Here is a 22491-nt window from a genome sequence, read left to right on the forward strand (position 1 = left end):
CTATTGATGGTCATATTGTATCCGACGGCCATTTTTTTTTTTTTTTTTTTGCTCACGCGGAACTCTACGGACTGCACACAAACAGATTTGTACTGAATTTTTAAATGCTTAATTACAGAAGAACAACTTATTTTAGTTTTAGTGGGACTTTTTACCACAGTTAGGTCGAGAGAAAATAGAAGGAGAGGCGAATGTAACTTATTTCAAAAGTTAAAATATGACTTGGGTGGCATCAACTAAAATTGAAACCAAAACATTTATCTCTCCAATGGTATTCATTACAATATGACCTATATCATGTAATCTATGTCTATATATCATGTAATCTATATCTACATAAAGTTGAGTTATTCGTCACACTGACATTGATATTAAAAGCCTACTTTTTCTATTTAAAAATTATTAAAACGAACTTCCTACTTCCTTCATACTCAGTCATGAATAATCGAAATATAATAAAGATTAACTAATTTACATATTCTTTAAAAAAAACGGACTTTCGTTAATTAATTGTTAATTTTTTATGGTTTCTTATTAGATGACTGGTTTTATTTAAATTATATTTATGCATAGTCTCTACATTGTGCATAGTTGATATATATATATATATATATATATATATATATATATATATATATATAGTAGAAATGGTAATTAATAAAAACTGAAGAAAGTGCTCAATACTGTTGTAGAGCAAATACGCGTTTTATTTTTATTACCGTATCTTTCTATTAAGTTAAATTATTGTTTCAGCTACCGTCCGTAGCTTCCTCAGACTTTTACTGTAAAACGGCTGGAGCGCTAAATGTTTTAGTTTCGATTTAAACTGAAGACACCCTAGTCATATATTTTCAACTGTTGAAATCATTACTATATATTGGATACAATATAATAATCAATAGAGGATGGCCCTATAATAATAAATGCGAAAATATCATATTTAAGCGTATTTTACGACCGGACAACGTCGGGCGGTCCGCTAGTATATGCTATTAATTCAATAGACTGCTAGAAGTTTACTTTCCAACTTTCATCAAACAAGAATCATCATGTAAAGAGAAAGTTTAACTGATTAATCTAATTTTATGTTTTGATATTTTTGCAGCTTTTTCTTCATTCGTTTAATTTTTTTCCAGCAAATTGTTTGAGATTTTATTTTACGAGGGTCAGTCAATAAATAGGGTGATTTTTGGGATATGATACAGATTTGTCTCTTTTAAAAAAAAATGTTTTATTTTTGTTTTATATCGATTAATTTAACGATTAACAAAAATGGCTGACCAGAAAAATATGCCCCGGGATTGAACAGCGGTTAGTTATAAAGTTTTTAGTTGCTCAAGAGTGCAAACCGGTTGAAATTCATAGGAGAATGCAAACTGTGTATATGTCACATGTTTAAGCCGTAAAAATATGTCTACAAGTGGACTAAATTGTTTAAAGGACGGAGCAGTATTTACGAAAAAGACAGGCCTGGGAAGTCTAGAGAAATGAGGTCGCCCGAGATGATCGAATCAGTCAATTATTAGACTGGTTCAAAAATAATATCGTTTTTTACGTTCAACTGCAAAAGATCATAACTGATTTCATGATAAACTTTATTAAGCGAAATAAGAATCATTAGGATCGACACATTTTTGCCAACGAGGAACAAGTTTATTCAGCCCATTAGCATAGAACTCGGAGTTCTGGAAGCGTTTGTTAGTGGTTCCTGGGCCAAACGCATCATTGATATCACGAGCTTTCTCGGTAGCTAGTTTGAAATGGAACAAGAAAATAGTGCGGATTTGAATTTTGTCCATGCTGTCGAAAATCCTGCAAAAAAAATGAATAAAGAGATTGAGAACGGTAACGAATAACGCGATTCGATAAAGCGAAAAACACGCTTCAAAATCATATATATATATATATATATATATATATATATATATAGATAGATAGATAGATAGATAGATAGATAGATCATATATAAAAGTAACTTATGTGAGAAAACGATATTGTTTTTTAACCAACCTAACACCTCAGTCAGTCTGACAGAAATAAAGTAGATAACATCGCAAGAATTTTTGGGTTATATGTTGGGACAGCACACAAAATTGCTCGTGATGACCTTGGCTACTCGAAGATCAGCTGCCGGTGAGTGACTAAGATGCTTACTGCAGAGCAAAAACGGAGAAGGCTCGAGTTGTCCCAGCAGTATCTCTCTAGCTATGAGAAGCATGGTGATGAGTTTCTGAAGGGGTGTAACATGTGACGGGAGATGGGTTAGGGTTAGGGTTAGGGTTAGGGTTAAGGTTAGGCATTTTGAGTCCGAACGCATTCCATGGGTAGAAACATGTACACTCTTCAAGTGAAAAAGAAGTTCAAGTCCCAGTGTCCATGAAGAAGGTTATGCTAACGATTTCTTTTGGGAGGAGGCGGGGGTATGCAAGGCCCAATTACCATTCATTCTTTGAGAAAGAAAGAACCGTGAACAATGTTAGCTACTGTGAATTGCTGAGGCAAGTCGAGCAAACAAAAAAAGAAGAAACGCTGGAACCATGTCAGAAGGAGTTATCTTGCATCATGATAACGCAAGGCCTCACGAAGCTGACCAAATGGTGCAGACCATCAACAAGATTACCCCTACAGACTTTTACCTTAAATTAAACGAATGATTTTGTTCTTTGAAACAGGTGGTGTCAAGAATTGTGCATGTCAACATAATTAAAGGAATAATTTGTAAGATCGTAAACATTTTGAAATTAGGAAAATAGACTTTCGTCATTTATTATATATATATATATATATATATATATACTCGGGGGTTTTTTATTCAAAAGTAATGGACTAGTGAATTCAACGAGGTTGTTAGATAGTGCTCAATAAAAAGAGCGGATAATACTTGTTTATTGTTATATAAACATGCTCACATCCCGCTGCTACAAACAGCCAGTTGAATAGTCAAGTCGCTGCCTGATGATATCTGTTGTTTGATTGAAACAAGTGGCTGTTTGTAGCAGCGGGATGTGAGCATGTTTATATAACAATAAACAAGTATATATATATATATATATATATATATATATATATATATATATATATATATATATATATATATATAATATTGCATTTAACAGCTGTCCTGTTTTTAAATCTCCGAAACAGCTACATGGTAGGCAGAATCCCCGTTGTCTTTTTTTTTTAATTTTAGTTAAGGTTTTGTTTTTTTCATCTTTGTACAGTTCAATTCTCTTTTCAAATTGAAGACTCTTCAGAAATCGGCTGATGCAAGTACTAAGTCTATTTTTATTTAAAATATTCAGGAAAAACACTCGTTTAGCTAAAACCACTATCAATAATTTCCCCCACCATTTATCTGTGTCTAAACCTTATCGTGAATTCCATGAACAAAGCTTCTTTCTTAGAACTGCACGCCTGTGGATCTCTCTTCCCTTTGCCTGCTATCCAGCTGATTACAATTTGATTATCTTCAAGTCCAACGTAAACAAATTCTTGATTAACCGCCCCCCTAAGTTATCCAATTTACAAAAATTCCACTACTTACGATTACTACGCTATAATCCCATTGACTACTGTACATACATTAATCCTTATTCTCGAGTGGCCTCTGGGCCTTGATAAGTGGTGACTCCTATGTAAAAAATTTTTTTTTACAATTTTAGTAAAGTCTTTCTTTTTTATCCTTATGTAATTGAATTTTCTTTTGTAATTATAAACATTTTAGAAATCGGATAATGTTGGCGATAAGTCTGCGATAGGTTAAATCTAGTTTCTTTTTTTCCAGGAAGTTAAACTGCATTCTTCATTTTTTTTTTTTTTTAATCAACGCTTCTTTAGACTAGCTGTTTCGACTTTGTGTTGCCCAGGACCTATTTCAAATCTGTTCCTATTTCAAATCCTAGTTCAAATCTGTTTTGTAAATAAAGGGTGTATCAAAAAGTTCACTCACACTTTAACTGTTATCAGCGTTGTCTAGACAATAAATGTCATTATTCTGGACATTTGCAAACATGATTTTTCAATAAAAATTTTTCTTTCGTATTCTAAGCTATTAAATTTCACTCTATGACCATAAATAGATGTTTCGTCGTCATTCAAAGTGAGTACACAATCAGTAGACTTTTCTAGACAGCCTATATTTCTGCGGTTTAGAATCACACGTTTTTGGTTAGTTTCGGCTCTCAGTAAACCATATAAATAAGGTACGCAAACTCTTCTAAACAGATAAGAGATATATCTATTATCTATTTTTTTTTCTTTTTAGGTTTATTATTTAAGAACGTCCCCATATCAACAAACAACCGAACCAGATTAGTTTGTTTGTTTGTTTTTGTTGTTGTTTTGTTTTTGTTTTTTTTCAAAAAAATTGTATCGAATACATTCGATTATTGTGAATAAAATTGTACAGTTATAGTAAATGAAATTTAGTTAGTCAAAATAATATTTGATTGTTATTTAGGTCCAATTTTACAAACCAGTAGTAAATAATTGCAGATGCGCGTGTATTGATCCGTACTTTATCCGTATTTCTTATAAAATCTGTATTTCAGGTGTGTGGTGAGTTTTGTTTATTTTGGAATGGTGCTAAACTCTGGACATCTAAGCGGAGATATTTTCCTGAATTTCATGTTTGGGGCATTTGTGGAATTTCCGGCTTATATCATCTGCATGATTTTACTGAACCGACTCGGCCGGAAGAAGTTGTACATTGCCTTTATGGCTCTGGCTGGTGTCTGTGCAGTTATTACCGTGTTTCCATGTATATACGCTCCAAATGGTAAGAATACAGCACGCATTTATCTTTTCTATACTTTTTACTCTAAATGTCTACGCATCTCTTTACGAGAACTCGTCCGCATCTCGTTCTGTCATTCTGTCTTTTACACTTAAGTGAAAAAACATTGTTTTATTTTTTGTTTTTGTTTGTTTGTTAGTTTTTTTTGTTTCGTATTTTATGGAAGCCACTCCAGACAACGCGTGAAGCCATTGGATGTAAGGATTGGTTTGTGGATTGTTTGTTTTACGGCATATCAACCCTTTTCAGGTTATTTAATGCCGAATCCAGTTATTTTGAAGAAGAAACTTTTAATAGAATATATTTTTTTCAAGTCGGTTTCTATTTAACCCATAGTTGGGACCTTAATAGGTACTACTACCGAGTCAGAGTGGACCTGGGAGTAATGGCAATTAAAGGGTGGCTCCACACTCCCCAAAGACCTGGATGTAAGGAGCTAACAAGAATGAAATATCATTATCGTAAAGACAGGATATGTTTTTTTTTTTACTTAGTTTTAAAAAGACCAAAGCTAGAAACAGAACGAGGTCTCTCTGTACAGGAGTTTCTCAGAACAGCCTGGTATGAGGATATTTTTTCCAAAGTAATAAACCTTGACCAAATATTCAAGATCACATAGTATTCGCTGCCCAAATAAGATCTCCTTACTATGGCTAACCCACATTAGCTTTTACGAGGAATGGTGCACCTTCTCCAAGTGATGTTACCTCAAGTAATAGCACGAAGCTGGATACTTCACCAGACTAGATAAATTCCTGTCCTGGAATTTAACAGTGAATTCTTAGTTCTTAGGAAGAAGGAAGCTGTATTACAACAATGTATCGAAATATCGAATTTGTGAAGACCACAAGACAACAAACCAAAAATTGGTTGGGTTGTCTTGTTTTACAGCATGTCAACCATTTTGGGGTGATTTAATTCCGTCATATTTCACACTGATAATTCTATTGGGTTCGTTGGCTGTTTTTGTTTTACGGCATATCAACCCTTTTCAGGTTATTTAATGCTGAATCCAATGATTTTTTTAGGAAATTCTTTTAATAGAATTTTTTTTCAAGTCGGTTTCTATTTAACCCATAGTTGGGACCCTAACAGGTACTACCACTCCGGGTCAGAGTGAACCTGGGAGCAATGGCAATTAAAGGGTGGCTCCACTCTTCCCAAAGCCCGCAATGTGGGGCCTTACCATCAGATATAGTTTAAGGTCATATCCAGGACCAATTCTATTGGGATGACTATATATATATATTTTTTTTTATTATTGTAATTATATATATATATATATATATATATATATATATATATATATATATATATATATATATATATAATTACAATAATAATTTTAATACTTACAGAAACTAGTGTTTCATCCTTTCGGAAATCATCAGTGTAAGGTGACACGATACCTACCTGTCGGGAGATTTTAACCCGGCCACAAAGCCATCTCTGAATCCATTAGCAATGAACTAGCCTCAAGGCCAATCTCAACTGCGAGAAACATCGTTGAAATTTTAACATTAATTTTTTAAATGTCGGAACATCCGGCCATGATGATCTAATGATTATAACATCATAATCTGTGCTGCGAACTTAGGTGACCGACTTTCTATTTCAACTTTAAAGTGCTCAGCAGTAAGAAATCGAGTTTCCTAAAGGGGCTGACATAATTATTACAGTAATAATTTATTTATATATATATATATATATATATATTATATATATATGCGTGTGTGTGTGTGTGTGTGTGTGTGTGTGTGTGTGTGTGTGTGTGTGTGTGTGTGTGTGTGTGTGTGTGTGTGTGTGTGTGACCAGACACGTGCACGCACACACACAGACATTCAGTTTTATATTATAGATATATTAAGAGAAACTTTGGTTTCGGCCTCATTTAATTTCGTAAAGAGGGACAATTTTTTTCTTTTTTTTTTAATCGAAGGGTTTATTTTTCCAATACCCCTTTCCTTTTTTTTCATAGGAGAAGAATTTTTCTGTGTGGTTAATTGATTTAGAAAGGGTACACAATCTTTTGTTTGTATATCAATTTTTGATTTCGTAGATTCCACATATTTTTTTTACATTTTTCCAAACGTCTGAGCGTTTTATGTATGCGTGTGTAGGGTCTGCCTTTTGGTGAAATAATTTTTCTTTACTTTTAAACCATGGATTTGAAATTTTCTTGGATCGTCTAGCCTTTTTTTCTGTCTGAAATATATTTTCAGGGCTAGAAAGAAATTCGTTGTATTTTTAAACCGAGGATATGAGTCGACTATATTTATGATAAATGTTCGTGATCGTTTTAAACCCCGCAAGGTCGTATTTATTCCTATGCTTAGGAATAGTCCTGGTTTTACGGCACCAAATTGTAACAAGACGGGCTAGTCACTGGAGTGACCGCCAAACGGTTACAAAAAACATCCTAGGAACGGTAACACGACGTTCCCTGTCAATAGCATGACCCACCCGCGTGTTAGATAAACGTCTTCAAACGGCACCAGATTGTAACAGCAGAATTTGAGTATGAGAATCAGTTGCTTAGATATCTTTTTGTCAGTCACCAGAATAAAAACGTCATCCTGAGAGAGTGATGGAGTCAGCCACACCCAACATCCCATGTATGCCTTTACTTTTCAACTCTGACAAAAAGACATCTAAGCGACTGATTCTCATACTGATATCCTGCTGTTACAATCTGTTGCGGTTTGAAGACATTTACCTAACACGCGGGTCGGTCATGCTATTGACCGGGAACGTCGTGTTACAGATTGGTACCGTTCCCAGGATTGTGTCATATAGTTGTGGAACACGAGAAATTATGTTATTTATCTGTCTGTCGATCTATCTATGTGTTTCTATCGATCTAGCTGTTTATCTGTCTTGGTCTACCTATCTATTTAACTGGCGAGGTGAACAGGAGACGAGATGTGAAGCGATGTTTTGATAAAAGTTGTCACAACATGCTGAAGTGTAAAATGGACAAGTTGCCCCGGAAGCTCTAAAAATAGCTGACTGGAAGGACATGTTTGTTGTCACGTGTTCACGTTGGCTAGACATAGTCAAGTTGGAATGTGTTTCTATCGATCTAGCAATCTATCTATCTCGATCTATCTATCTATTTAACTGGCGAGAGAAAATGTGCTAAAAGTTGTCATAACATATCTAGATATAAAATGTATAATTGTTGCACCGGAAGTTCTAAAAATAGCTGACCGGAAGGATGTGTTGTTGTCACATGTTCTGGTTGGTTGGATGTTGAGTTTTAATTTTGACGTCAAAGAGAGCGGACGGTTTAACAAAGCGTCCCCCTCACCGGAGAGGGAGCTGGTGTGTCTCAAAAATGAAGACTAATAGAATTAACCACGCAAGCAAAGATACTCACTTTCTAGTTTCTGCAATCGACACCTGAAAAGTGAATAAAACAAAATCTATATAAAACCAATCATCAACGATCGTCTTCAGGTAACGTTTCGACATTGACGGCAATATACACATGTGAAATCTGAACTTTTTTATTTTATATATATATATATATATATATATATATATATATATATATATATATATATATATGTTTTAGATTATAAAACGTTGAGCTAACTACTTAGCTAGTCCTAACTAGTGTTGAGATAGGGGTTGCCACCCTCCTCTCATTTACAGAGAGCCAAAAATATGTCCTTACCCCAGGGCTGTCAGAATTGAAAAAAAAGGGAATCGTGAAATTGCCTGGTGGTTCCCCTTTTCAGTGTATCACTCCGCGCAACCAATTCACGCCCCGGCTATCGCGGTGGGGAATCACACGACCCGTGGTACTATAGTGTAACTCTTGTTAGTCTACTAGTCCCACTCTGTTGTGAGTCTGGCTTGGCCATTAACTATTACAGTACTCTTTTAGATCAATCATGGCTTTTATGAGACGCGTACCAACTTAACAGAAGCATCTACCGCGGTAAGGCAGTATTGACCCATCTTCTTCGACTATTAAGCAAGTACTACTAAAGAAAAATTGAAACGAGAAATTTGTACTTTATATCAGACTAACAGGCAACTCGGCGTTGCTCGTTCAGAAAATACACTTAAATTATATTTTAATTTATGCATATTTCGTGTTTATAATCATCCAACCATTTTTCTATTGAGTATTATATTATATCCAATATATAGTAGTGAATTCACAATTTAAAATATGTTATGATTGGGGTGCCATCAGTTAGAATCAAAACCAAAATATTTAGCTCTTGAGCGATTCATTGATATCAAAACCTTAAGAGTCAACACAGTAAAACGTATAATATATATATATTTGCGCATACGTAGAGGATTAGCGTTAAGTCGATTTATTTCTTCCAAGTTGCAAGTTTTCAATTTTGATCTCTTAGCAGCTATTTTAACTGTCTGAAAAAACAAATCGAATTGGTTCTACAGGGCTGAATCTCCTATATATCAAGTTTCAAGTCTGTAGATAAAATATTGACAATGTAGTTTAATATAGACCGTTCCGCACACAAGGTCAGTTTTGATGTCGCCAAACAGTCGCCAACCTAATAGATTCCGCACTATCGGTTTAATTTCAACATCTGCCCCATCGCCGATATGTGTCATCCATGTGTCTGTTTTACAAGTACTTTAATGGTAAATGCTCAGAAAAAATCAAATCACTAGTAAACCCTTGACGTAAATATCCCCGACAAACCTGGCAAGCAGCAAAATCCCACCCCTACACTGTAGAGATCCTTAAAAACTGTATAGCCTTCTACTCAAATAGTTTCTTCTCTTGAACTGCTTAACTTTGGAACACCCTCCCAGGCCCCTGCTTTCATGACTGTACTGACATTCAGAAATTAAAGTATAATGTGAACAGACATCTCGCTGCACAACTCCCTACATAGTATCAGGTAAATCTGGTCCCTATTGGTAGTCCTTTATGACTTAGTGGCACTGTGTCATGTTTGGGATAAAAAAAACAAAACAGTTTAAAAAATGTGGGAGTAAGTAGAATTCCCAAAAAGAGGTACTCTAGATTGGAACAAACATTAAAAAAATTCCCAGTCTTAGAAGAACTTCTCCTCCACTGACCGAGGACAGAATAGTCAGTGTAGTGTCAGAACAGATACTTTCCTTTGATCTGAGCTAAAAGGCAGCTCGAAATATCTGTTTTACATCGAATCTTATGTTCTCATAAAATGAAAATATGACAAAACTGCACACAATTTTTGTGAGTACTCCTTTCAATTAAAATGAAAATATACCAAAAACGGCATATAATTTGGGTGAGTACTCCTTTCACATAAAATAAAAATATACCAAAACTGCATATAATTTGGGTGAGTACTCCTTTCAAATAAAATGAAAGTATATCAAAAACTGTATACAATTTGAGTGAGTACTCCTTTCGCATAAAATGAAAATATACCAAAACTGCATATAATTTTGGTGAGTACTCTTTCCTATAAAAAATATAACAAAACTGCATATCATTTGGGTGAGTACTCCTTCTTATAAAGGATAATATAACAAGTCCGCATATAATTTGGATGAGTACTCCTTTCACATAAAATGAAAATGTACTAAAACTGCATATAATTTGGATAAGTACTCTTTTGACATAAAATGAAAATATACCAAAAACTGCATCTAATTTGGGTGAGTACTCCTTCTTATAAAAGGAAAATATAGCAAGTCCGCATATAATTTGGGTAGGTACTCCTTTAACATGAAATGAAAATGTACCAAAACTGCATATAATTTTGGTGAGTACTCTTTTCACATGAAATGAAAATATACAAAAACTGCATATAATTTGGGTGAGTACTCCTCTTTATAAAATGAAAATATAACAAGTCCGCATATAATTTGGACGAGTACTCCTTTTCCATAAAATGAAAATATCCAAAAACTGCATATAATTTGGGTGAGTATTGTTTTCCTTTATCTTGGAAAAAGACAAAATTACACTTTTTATGTTGAATGTCTGAATTGTTAAAAACTATATTTTTCATCACATTCTCGTATAGATTTACAGTGGACGACAACTGCCTTGGCAATCTTAAGCAAACTCTGCATTACCGGTACTTTTGGGATCATCTATCTACACACGTGTGAATTGTACCCGACATGCGTAAGAAACGGAGCCCTGGGAGCCCACTCTACCTTTGCAAGATTGGGTGGGTTGCTTTCCCCGTATATCATGATGATGGTACGTATTTTGCCTTATATATATATATATATATATATATATATATATATATATATATATATATATATATATATATATCACACTTCCAGTTATAAAATAGACGAATATTGGCTGAAAAGAGCTTGATAAGGATACCTAAAATGGTCCTTATTATCGGGCTTGAAACCGACGGTACCTATGATTTGTTTCATCTAACAACTTTCTGTACACAAAATATAAATACGCTTACATTCCGGATTTTCCTTTTAATTGAGCACTCTGATGGATTTCTTTTTCCAAAAAAACTAATCACACACACACACACACACATGTATATATATATATATATATATATATATATATATATATATATATATATGTATATATATATTGTTTAAGGGGGGTGGTGTTTATCAACAGTGCTGGGGAGCTATAATTTAATATACTTCTTTGTTTTATATCTGATGATCCCTGAAACCTTTAGATTATTGCGAGTTTGAAAAAGTAAGCTGCAGGAGATTAAATGACTTACTGACAAAGTAATTTTCAAACAGACGACTAAAACTTAATTCATATATATATATATATATATATATATATATATATATATATATATATAATTATTTTTATTATTATTAGAAAATTTTTTCTTATTATTATTATTATCATTATCATTATTATTATTATTATTATTAGTAGTAGTAGTAGTAGTAGTAGTAGTAGTAGTAGTAGTAGTAGTAGTAGTAGAATTTTTTTCCCCATATATACCAAAATCAATTAGCCAGTGAGAATTAAGCCAGGAAAAATGACTCAAATATTAAGTTACATGATTAACATTTCTGTATAGTGGAGAATTCATATATATATATATATATATATATATATATATATATATATATATATATATATATATATATATATACAAAAACCAAAACAAGGAAAAATGATTACATCATGTTTTGTATTTTTTTCGAATGTTACAAATTGTTTCAACATCAACTAGTCAATTTTAAATATTGTGTTTTATATTATAGGAAAACATGTTCAGACATGTATTAATCTTGTATTTCTTTCAATAAGTCTGATGAGATGCCAACCTACAATATAAATAAATATAAATATATATTTACAATATAAAGGTTAAAATTATCTAGTTGATGTTGAAACAATTTGTAACATTCAAAAAAATTCAAAAAATGATGGGCCCTGTCGGTGGGGCATTAGAATACGCCGACTGTCTCCCTGCAGAGGGTAAAAGTCCCTCAATGGGGGTCCTGAATATGACCTTAAACTATATCCAGTGGTGAGGCCCCAGCTTGTGGGCTTTGGGGAGTGTGGAGCCACCATTTAATTACCATTACTCCCAGGTCCACTCTGACCCGGAGTGGTAGTACCTGTTAGGGTCTCAACTATGGGTTAAATAGAAACCGACGTGGAAACAACAAATATATTCTATTAAAAAAATTTCTTCAAAGTCTTTGGATTCGGCATTAAATAACCCGAAAAGGGTTGATATGCCGTAAAACAAAAACAACCAACAACCAATCAAAAAGGATGTAATCTTTTTTCTTTGTTGTTTTGGTTTATATATATATATATATATATATATATATATATATATATATATATATATATATAAATCTGAATGTGTGTGTGTGTGTGTGTGTGTGTGTGTGTGTGTGTGTGGTCACGAATAGGCTCCTATATGGTATGGTTGACTATTTTAAAAAACAGATTACATATAATGATAGAAGATGTATCGAGACACAGGAATGGGTATGTTTTATCTGGCAGAACGGTGGTTCATTAAAATTGTGGGGTCTGTGTTCGCGCCTGGTTCACAAAGTATGGAAATAAAAAAAATTTAAATTGAAAAAAACGTTTACAAGTGTTTTTGATATAGATGTACATAAGAATACTTTGATAAATATGCTTTAACTTAAATAGAGATGGTATAATAAAATTGTAGGATCTGCGTTCACGCCTAGCCTCCATAGAATGGAAATGGGCACAAACTTTAATAAAGACTTTTCATATCTCTCTGCGTAAGTATACTTTGATAATTATGCTTCAGTTTGAAGAAATATGGTACAATAAAATTATGGGGGGTTCGTTCGCACCTGACCCCCACAGAATGGAAATATGTCACAAAGCTTAACAAGGTTTTTTAATATAGATCCACAGAATATTGTGATAAGTGTTTCAGTGTGAACAGGTATGGTATAATAAATTATGGGGTTTATCTATTTTATTTTTACTTTCATCATATTTTGTTTTGGTTTTGATACCCTCAAATTCAACACAAATTTACAATCCTTCCTTTTCATAACCTATCATACTTTCATAAATCAGAATCCATTTTCTGTAGGCTGTTTTTTAACCCAGTCAACGACGGGTACTTTTGCTAGTATGTATATATATATATATATATATATATATATATATATATATATATATATAAAATCACCTGCTGCTTATTTCTTATTAACCGAGGCTCACTATTCATTTGTTTGTAAATAAACTAGCAGCTCAAGCACAGTAAAAGCGATAGGCGAATGTTTATCAATAGACATTTGACGAGACGCTTACGAGCACAAATATCAACACGATGATTGTATGTGCAGTCCACGGCTAGGGAAAAGTGATAGTCTAGTCGCACTGATGAGTTGTGATACAACGAGACAGTACTGTATGTGAATGTGTATATATATATATATATATATATATATATATATATATATATATATATATATATGATTTGTTATTGTTAGTTTTAGCGATATAAGCAGTTTTGAAATGCTATTTCATTTTTCACGCTTTTCACTACACAAGCGATGAGGTGTTACCTGTCTTGGTTTTTGTGTTGACCCTTTTTTAATGGGACGTTTTTTTTTTTATCAAGTTTTCAGCTATGTATTGAATATTACAATAATTATTTTAGTTGAGTAATTTGTAAAAATTATTTTACCTGCATGGACACATGCAATTTGTAAAAATTATTTTACCTGCATGGACACATGTAATTTGTAAAAATTATTTTACCTGCATGGACACATGTTTCTAGGTATCACCTGTCATCAGCATGGCTATACCTTCTGACAAAAGATCGAACTAACAACGCCACCTTTAAGCTAGAATCAAAGTCTAGTATATGCTTTGTCAGAAAATATTATAATAATAACATGGGATATGTTTTCGCAATGAGGATCCATAGAATGGAAGTATGTCACAAACTCCTCAAAGAGTATTGAAGATCGACCCTTCCTCAATAACCAGAAATATTCATGCACTACATTGAGCGGATTATTTAGACAAAACAAATCTTTCAGATTTCCCAAATTTAGTGCAATGATATTGTGGGGTTCATATCGGGTGTCCACAAAATGCAACAGATTAAAGAGACAACAGATTTAGAATTTAACAGTAAACCTCTAGTTTTAATACGATTGATGTTCCAAAAGTAATGCCTCCTATATTTATATTCCGCCCGAATGGGTCTGAGAGGATTGAAAATTGCATTGTTATGATGCATAAACTTATGCATTCATTACCTGAAGGTTTCATGTCTCTTTATTGCAGATATTGACGGTGTGAAACTCTAAGAAAACAACATCTTCCATGGACGTGCATCATAAGCAGGGATGCGTCATGGAATTCCTCCATGTAGAGAAAATTGAACCGATCAACATTCACCGGCGCCTGTTGGGCGTTTATGGAACCGGTGCCGTTGGTGTCAACACAGTAAAGAGATAGGTCCATCAGTTTCAAAATGGCGAGAGAGATGTGAGTGACAAAGCGTACTCAGGATTTTACGACCGAGGCATCGTTCATCAGTGTATTAAGAATGGTGCTGATTATGTAGAAAATAAATTTCGGGGCAGAAAAGGTTGCTCGTTTTAATGCTACTACTCTCGTCTTCGTCGCTCTTCAACGTTTTCTGTTTTTTAGTATAAAAAAATAAGAAGTTTTATTTTTGGAACGACCCTTGTAATTATAGTAGCATAGGAACACGTAATTCACAGAATTTTAACTAGCGGGACCTGTGGAAATTCCACGGCAGTATCTTTCATATGTAATATATTGCTGTTGGGCAATTTGTAGACATTAGTCATGAATGAAGACCCTAAAATAATATTGTAGCCCTTTTGTTAAAATTATAAAATTATTTATTTAAGTAATTTGGTTAATGTAGTGTCAGAATATATTTGGTCGTTACGGTTTATCTCCAATATCCTTATAGGAGTCTGTGATATATTTCCATTGTATGGGCGCCCGGCGCGAATAGACACCCCCTCGATATCATTATGCTATCTTTAGACAGAACAGATACTACCCTTGTATCCTAGCCAGAAGACCAAAAAGGTATATTTTAGTTTCACGTACGGCCTAAAAGCGACATTATTTTTTTATCAAAATTTCCTTTTACATTGCGTTTTCTGTATTTCAGGAGATTCTATGTAAATGGAGGATAACACATTACGAATATAAAATTAGTGTATTTATATACTAATAACACATTACGAATATAAAATTAGTGTATTTATATACTAAAAACACATTACGAATATAAAATTAGTGTATTTATATACTAATAACACATTACGAATATAAAATTAGTGTATTTATATACTAATAACACATTACGAATATAAAATTAGTGTATTTATATACTAATAACACATTACGAATATAAAATTAGTGTATTTATATACTAAAAACACATTACGAATATAAAATTAGTGTATTTATATACTAATAACACATTACGAATATAAAATTAGTGTATTTATATACTAATAACACATTACGAATATAAAATTAGTGTATTTATATACTAAAAACACATTACGAATATAAAATTAGTGTATTTATATACTAATAACACATTACGAATATAAAATTAGTGTATTTATATACTAATAACACATTACGAATATAAAATTAGTGTATTTATATACTAATAACACATTACGAATATAAAATTAGTGTATTTATATACTAATAACACATTACGAATATAAAATTAGTGTATTTATATACTAATAACACATTACGAATATAAAATTAGTGTATTTATATACTAATAACACATTACGAATATAAAATTAGTGTATTTATATACTAATAACACATTACGAATATAAAATTAGTGTATTTATATACTAATAACACATTACGAATATAAAATTAGTGTATTTATATACTAATAACACATTACGAATATAAAATTAGTGTATTTATATACTAATAACACATTACGAATATAAAATTAGTGTATTTATATACTAATAACACATTACGAATATAAAATTAGTGTATTTATATACTAATAACACATTACGAATATAAAATTAGTGTATTTATATACTAATTCAATATATGTTGTATGTTACCACATTTTTATCTTCCTTTTTAATAAATATGATCTCCCGATCGAATAATTTATAATCTGGAAACCGTGATACACGTACGTACGTTAAAGGTACTACGGTATTAATATATAGACTAGTAGAACCCGTGGAAATTCCACAGTAGTTGGAAAAATTAATTTAAAAAAATAAAACAAATAACGACGAATTTAAAACAATTTTTAGAATTCACTTGCACATTTTATTTAATTTAAAAAGAAACTAGAATAATAAAAAAAAAACTTACAATTAGCTCTCAACAGAACTTTTTTTTATTATAAAATACTAATTTGAAACCATAAACAGACAACCATGTTTTTTTTTTTTTTTAATTGTTGGAGAGGAAATGGTTTTAATGATTTTTAACTCATAAGGAGCGACTATAAAGGGAGGTAATTAATTAATGATTGCGATGATATTTGTTTATACACTTGACTACGGACATGTAAATAATTATTGAGATATTTCTTGATATTTTTTGTTGTTCACCCACCCCCTTCCGCAGAAGGCACACTACCAGTGAAACGTAATTTGAAATTATCCGTTGCATAATTTTATACATTCTTGGGTGGAGTGGGGAGTTGTGGAAGAAAGGTAAGGTTTCAGATCAGTAAAACTTCTCACGAGATGTTACGACAAAGTACACGTCAAGAGGGAAAAAATGAACGCTCTGGTTAATTCGGCAACAGCTTGACTCCATTCTTTCCTTTATTTGAGAAATAAGCGATAAACAGTCTTTTATGTTCATATGCAAACCGAATCCAGCAAAGCAAACATCTACACAAATGACAAAAAGGTGGTTTCCAGATAATTTTTCTCACATAAACTCTCTCTCCATTTCAATCCATCTCTCTTTCTCTCTTTCTCTCTCTCTCCCTCTCTCTCTCTCTCTCTCTCTTCTTGTCTTTCTAATTAATTATCTCTGTTTATTGATTGAGTATATATATATATATATATATATATATATATATATATATATATATATATATATATATACTAGACTAGACTACCCGTGACGCGTTGGGTTTTTTATATTAGTTATGGAATTAATGTATAAGCGTGACATTTGTGACGTAAAGTAAATAGTTTTTGTGACATAATAGAAACATTTCTATGAAAGTATATTAAAATGAAAAAAGAATATAGATAGATTCTATGAGTCGTTCTGTTTATAATTGTTTATTTAAAAAAAAACTTACAGTCATTGAATTATAAGTGGTTTGCCATACTTATAGGTAAATCTGCACTATTCCAACTTTGATAGATCGTTTAATTTAAACGCGAAAAAAAAAACAATTGGGATGCTGAAAACGTACACAGTAAAACAATACGTTGTAAACTGCTCTTATGGTTGTCAAAGGTTAAAGTAGATTTATTTGTAAGAAAATTTCGTTAAAATAACTTAAACGTAATACGGAAATGAACAATGTAAAAATTGCAGAAAGTATTAACAATTATTTAGATAATTTAAACGCGAAAAAAAGCAATTGGGACACTGAAAACGGACACAGTAAAACAATACGTTGTCAACGGGTCAAAGTTAATTTATTTGTAAGAAAATTGCGACAGTATACTTGTAATACAGAATAGTTGCAAAACATCCTCACCTTTCGCATATTAAATAATAATTTCTAAATAATAACGTTAATATTTCGGTGCGCAGGTCAAATTCTGCAAAAGTAGCGATTTGTGTTTATTTGTTTACGCTGTTATGGGTTTATGTTTATGTACACATGCGCAACTGGAAGTTGTAAACCGGATGTTGGGTTGCAACACTCGTTACACGGTAATTTGAGTTTTATAATTATATATATATATATATATATATATATATATATATATATATATATATATATGCGTCTGTACATATATATGTGTGCGCATGTATTATGCATATGTGTATGCGCGTATGTACATGTATAAGCATGGATATATGTATGTGTATATATACTCATGTGTATTTGTATTTGTATGTGTGTATGTACATATACATCTTTACATGTATATATATTATAATATATATATATATTACATATATATATTACATATATATATATATTATGTATATAAATATATATATGAATATATATATATAAATCTATATAATATTGCCCCCCATATATTGTCTTATATTTATATTTATCTGTTTTTTTTTACTTTTTTCTTTTTCACAAATGTAAAAGCCGTATATCACGTGATTGCTTACCAAACAAAACTTCTGTAAATTTTTCCCTAATTTTTATAGCGAATTTGGCTTTTGTAACCAACATAAACTGATTTATGACTAATTGACTAACGTATATTTATCACTGTGTATTCATACCTAAATGTTTATGTAAAAAAAATAAAAAGTGTATATATATAAATACATATGTATATATATATATGTATATAATTATTTCCACATCCAAAACTTCCAGCTCCAAAACTTGACATTGTTGTCGACACTTTCAAATTCATAACTTGTCACTCTGTTGTCGAAACTGTTAATTTAACAACGCGACACATTGTTGTCAAAACTTCCAATTGCAAAACTTTCACTTTGTTTTCAAAACTTCCAGCTCCACAAGGCGACACGCTGTTGCCGAACCTTTCAACTCCGTTGTGTAGGTATTAGTACATAATCTTAGAGATGCAGAATTGGTTAGGGTTAAGGTTAGGGTTAAAAACATTCTCTTCTTGTCTCTTTGCAGTGAGTTTGATCTTTTGCTCACTAATGACGTGTTACAGTTTCGTAATTGCAAGACAACCAGCTGGAAGTATTCCCGGCCAAACTATTTTCATTACACTGAGTGTATCATTGTACGTCGTTCTGATAGACAAAAAAACACACTCTTGCAGTATAGAGAAATATTGGTCAGATCACAAATTGCTTTGCCCCTACAATCAAGATTAAAATCAAACGCATTGTTCGAAATCAAAGTAGTTATTCATCAAGAGAATTGATTCGGACAAGTTGAAGGTCAAGGATATCATTAATTCGTTTCAAACCATTACTAATGAAAAGCTGTTCTCTATTATATTTAGAGATGATATTGAAAAAATCTTGGTCGGAATTTAAAACTCCAGTGTTTGATTCTGCCAAAGAGTTATTAGGATAAATCTTGGTCGGAATTTAAAACTCCAGTGTTTGATTCTGTCAAAGAGTTATTAGGATATACTTGGAGGAAGAAGATTGGTTTGATAAAAATTATCCAACCATCCTTTCTTTGCTTAGTAATATGCATCACGCCCATTACTTGTGGATTACTGACAAAAATTATTCAGTTAAACACAAGGCTTTTCAAATGACCAAAAAATAGAACAACCTCGGCTCCGGGAAATAAAACAAAACTGGTGGAAGTTGAAAACCAGGCCTTGTAAGATACAGCGGATGGGTGCAATTTTAAGTCTTTCAATCAAAACCTACAAATTTGTGTTTGGTTCCATCTCAAAGGAGGCATCTCCAATATTTTCGTCAGATGGTACTCTCCTTACCGACACGAAAGAAATTACTAAGAACTTGGCTGGAAACATTTGAAATGTTTTACAAGAGAATCGATAATGGATTAGAAAGTGATTGCTGGGTGGTTAAAAACGATCTAAAGCAATTGTTAAGTGGTAAGGCTAGAAGTGATGATGAGTTACCTGTAGAAATGTACAAACGTGGAAGTCAACTACTGATCAAGAAACTAAGTTCTCTGTTTTCATCAATACGGGGACGTGGTACCGTGTCAGAGCAGTTCAAAGATGATTCAATTAATCACCTACTTAAGCACAAAAGGGGTTAACTTTAAGTATGATAACCATATAAGAACTTCTTTTTTATCTGTTGCTGGTAAGTTTCTACCTGGTTTAATTTTACGCGGTGATTTAATTTGTGCTGCTAGAAACCCAATGTGGTTTCCGGTCTTTTTATTTTGCAAGAGAGTCACCACTTATCAAGGACCGGGGGCCATTTGAGGATAAGGGTCAATGGGTGTACAGTAGTCAATGGAACAATATAGTAGTAATCCTTAGTAAATTTGGTAAATTGGATTACTTAAGGGGGCTGGTCATCAAGAACTTGTTTACATTGGACTTGAAGACGACAACATTGTAGTCAACTGGAAAGCAGGTAAACAGAACAGAGTTCTACATGCGGGCAGTTCTAAAAAAGAAACTTTTTTCATGGAATCCACGTTTAGGTTTAAGCACGGATAAAGAGTGGGGAAATTATTTATAGTGGTTTCAGATAGACGAGTGTTTTTCGCTAAAATTTGACAAGGGAGGCATAGATTGGTGCTCAGACGAGCATTAGCCATGAAGATAATGATAGAGCAGAAATAGGATCTCAATGTTCCTTCTGTAGGCTACGAAGTCCATTTTGATCTTTTTCAAGGCAGTATAAGATGTTTCTAGTAGCTTCTGCCCAGATGTGGCAACTCGATCCTATAACGTAACTGGCTCTTATATAAGTAGAAAATTGCATCGATTGTAAGATATCTACTGGAGCGGTCTAGAAGAATCATTGAGGATATGATATTCAGCTTATGGCAACTACAGAAGAAGGCAAGAAACAGAATAAGGTCTTTTTAGTTACTTTTTTTGATCTCACTAAGGCATTTGATACTCTCTTGTTTTGAGGAAGCTTGGTGGTACAGACAGGATGTTGAATGTGATTATCTCTTTTCATCAGAGAATGATGGCATCAGTACAGTTTGGCTACGGACAAAATTAATCATTCAAAGTTTCAGGTAAAACCAAGCAAAGACGTGTCCTTGCTCAGGTTCTATTTTAGCGATGCTTGAAGCGGCTTTCAAAGAGACTTTGGAATGTTATGTGTTGAGTGTCTAATGAGCGGAGGAATATTTAACTAGAATCGATTCAAATCCAAAACCTGAACTTTTGTGCGGATTGGTCTTGATCTCCCTTTTGCTGATATCTGTGATCCTATTACCCATGGTCTTAAGGGCAGGCAGAGCGTCCTCAATAGCTTCTCTGCTGCATGTACGTAAAGTCTTTTGTCTTACAATTATCAGAACGAATATTGAACTCATTCACCTGCAGAACAAACTCTTTATCCTCTTCACAGCCATTGATATATGTTGATCGTAAAAGCTTAGAGAATAATATATTCTTTTACATTACCTCGGTTCTATTGTGTCTGATGATGCAATTTTTGAAAAAGATACCCAAAAAGAGTAAATAAAGCTAATAAACCATTTGGTAGGTTGCGACACAGACTCTGGAGCAGCCACGCCATCTCTCTGAAAGAAAAAGTAGCGGTCTACAAATCGGTTGTTCTATCTACTCTTTCGTATAGTGCCGAAGCGTGGACCTTCTTTCGCAAACATTTCATTTCTTCCGTATGAGATGCCTGTGTTTCTATTTGTAATGTCAAATGACAGGATCGATTTCGAAACAGTGAGTTATTGGAGGGGTGAAATTGCTGGTATTGAAACATATTTGATTAATGGTTGACTTTAAAGTTTCAAAGCAGTTTTTCATGGGCAATTAATGAATTCTTCTCGCCTAATAGGACGGCTTCTTATTCGTTACAAGCACAAGCTAAAAGACAATCCGAAATGTTGCCTTGAACCTCTTGGAGATGGCAGTAGAGGATCGTAACAAATAAGGAAAATGTGTTTTCTGAAGATGAGAGAATTTGAAAGTAACTTAGGAATTGTTGAAATTATTTACTAAACCGTCATTTTATCGCGGTGGAATCGAAGTAAATACTTACTTAGGTAATCGACCAGAATGGTTGTTTTGGGGCGATATTATTTACCGTGATGGTGATAATGATATTTTATGTAAATAAATAAGATTTACTTTTGCTTTTCTTTTATCTGCAGCGACATTTTGCAGATGGGAAATTGGGTGACAGTTTACCCTTGATGACGATGGGTTTCGTCTGCTTTGTAGCAGGTTTATCATACCTATTCCTCCCTGAAACCAACAACAGACAAATGGATGACACATTCGATGATATCCGTAACAGGAAAAAATTAAGGTAAACAACATCACAAACCGGTTGGATTGGTTTTTTTTTTTCATCTTCTTTTTTTCTTCTTTTTCTTTTCTTTTCTTTTTATTATTTTCCTTGTTTTTTTTATTCTTTTTCTTCTTTTTGTTTCTCATCTTTTCGCCTTCTT

General features: G+C 32.8%; 1 protein-coding gene across 2 annotated transcripts in view; it reads left to right on the top strand.

Annotated features, from left to right (window-relative positions):
• Positions 1–22491, top strand: part of LOC145247517 (organic cation transporter protein-like) — an 83444-nt gene that overhangs the window by 51851 nt on the left and 9102 nt on the right. For both annotated transcript variants that reach the window (XM_080109333.1, XM_080109332.1), the window contains exons 7-9: positions 4551–4777; positions 10807–10988; positions 22192–22349. In XM_080109333.1, the coding sequence (XP_079965459.1) occupies positions 4551–4777; positions 10807–10988; positions 22192–22349 (567 nt within the window). The remainder of the gene's footprint in view (positions 1–4550; positions 4778–10806; positions 10989–22191; positions 22350–22491) is intronic.

The sequence above is a fragment of the Euprymna scolopes genome, chromosome 25, assembly GCF_053919585.1.
Source record: "Euprymna scolopes isolate OS-2025 chromosome 25, ASM5391958v1, whole genome shotgun sequence".
NCBI lineage: Eukaryota > Metazoa > Mollusca > Cephalopoda > Sepiida > Sepiolidae > Euprymna > Euprymna scolopes.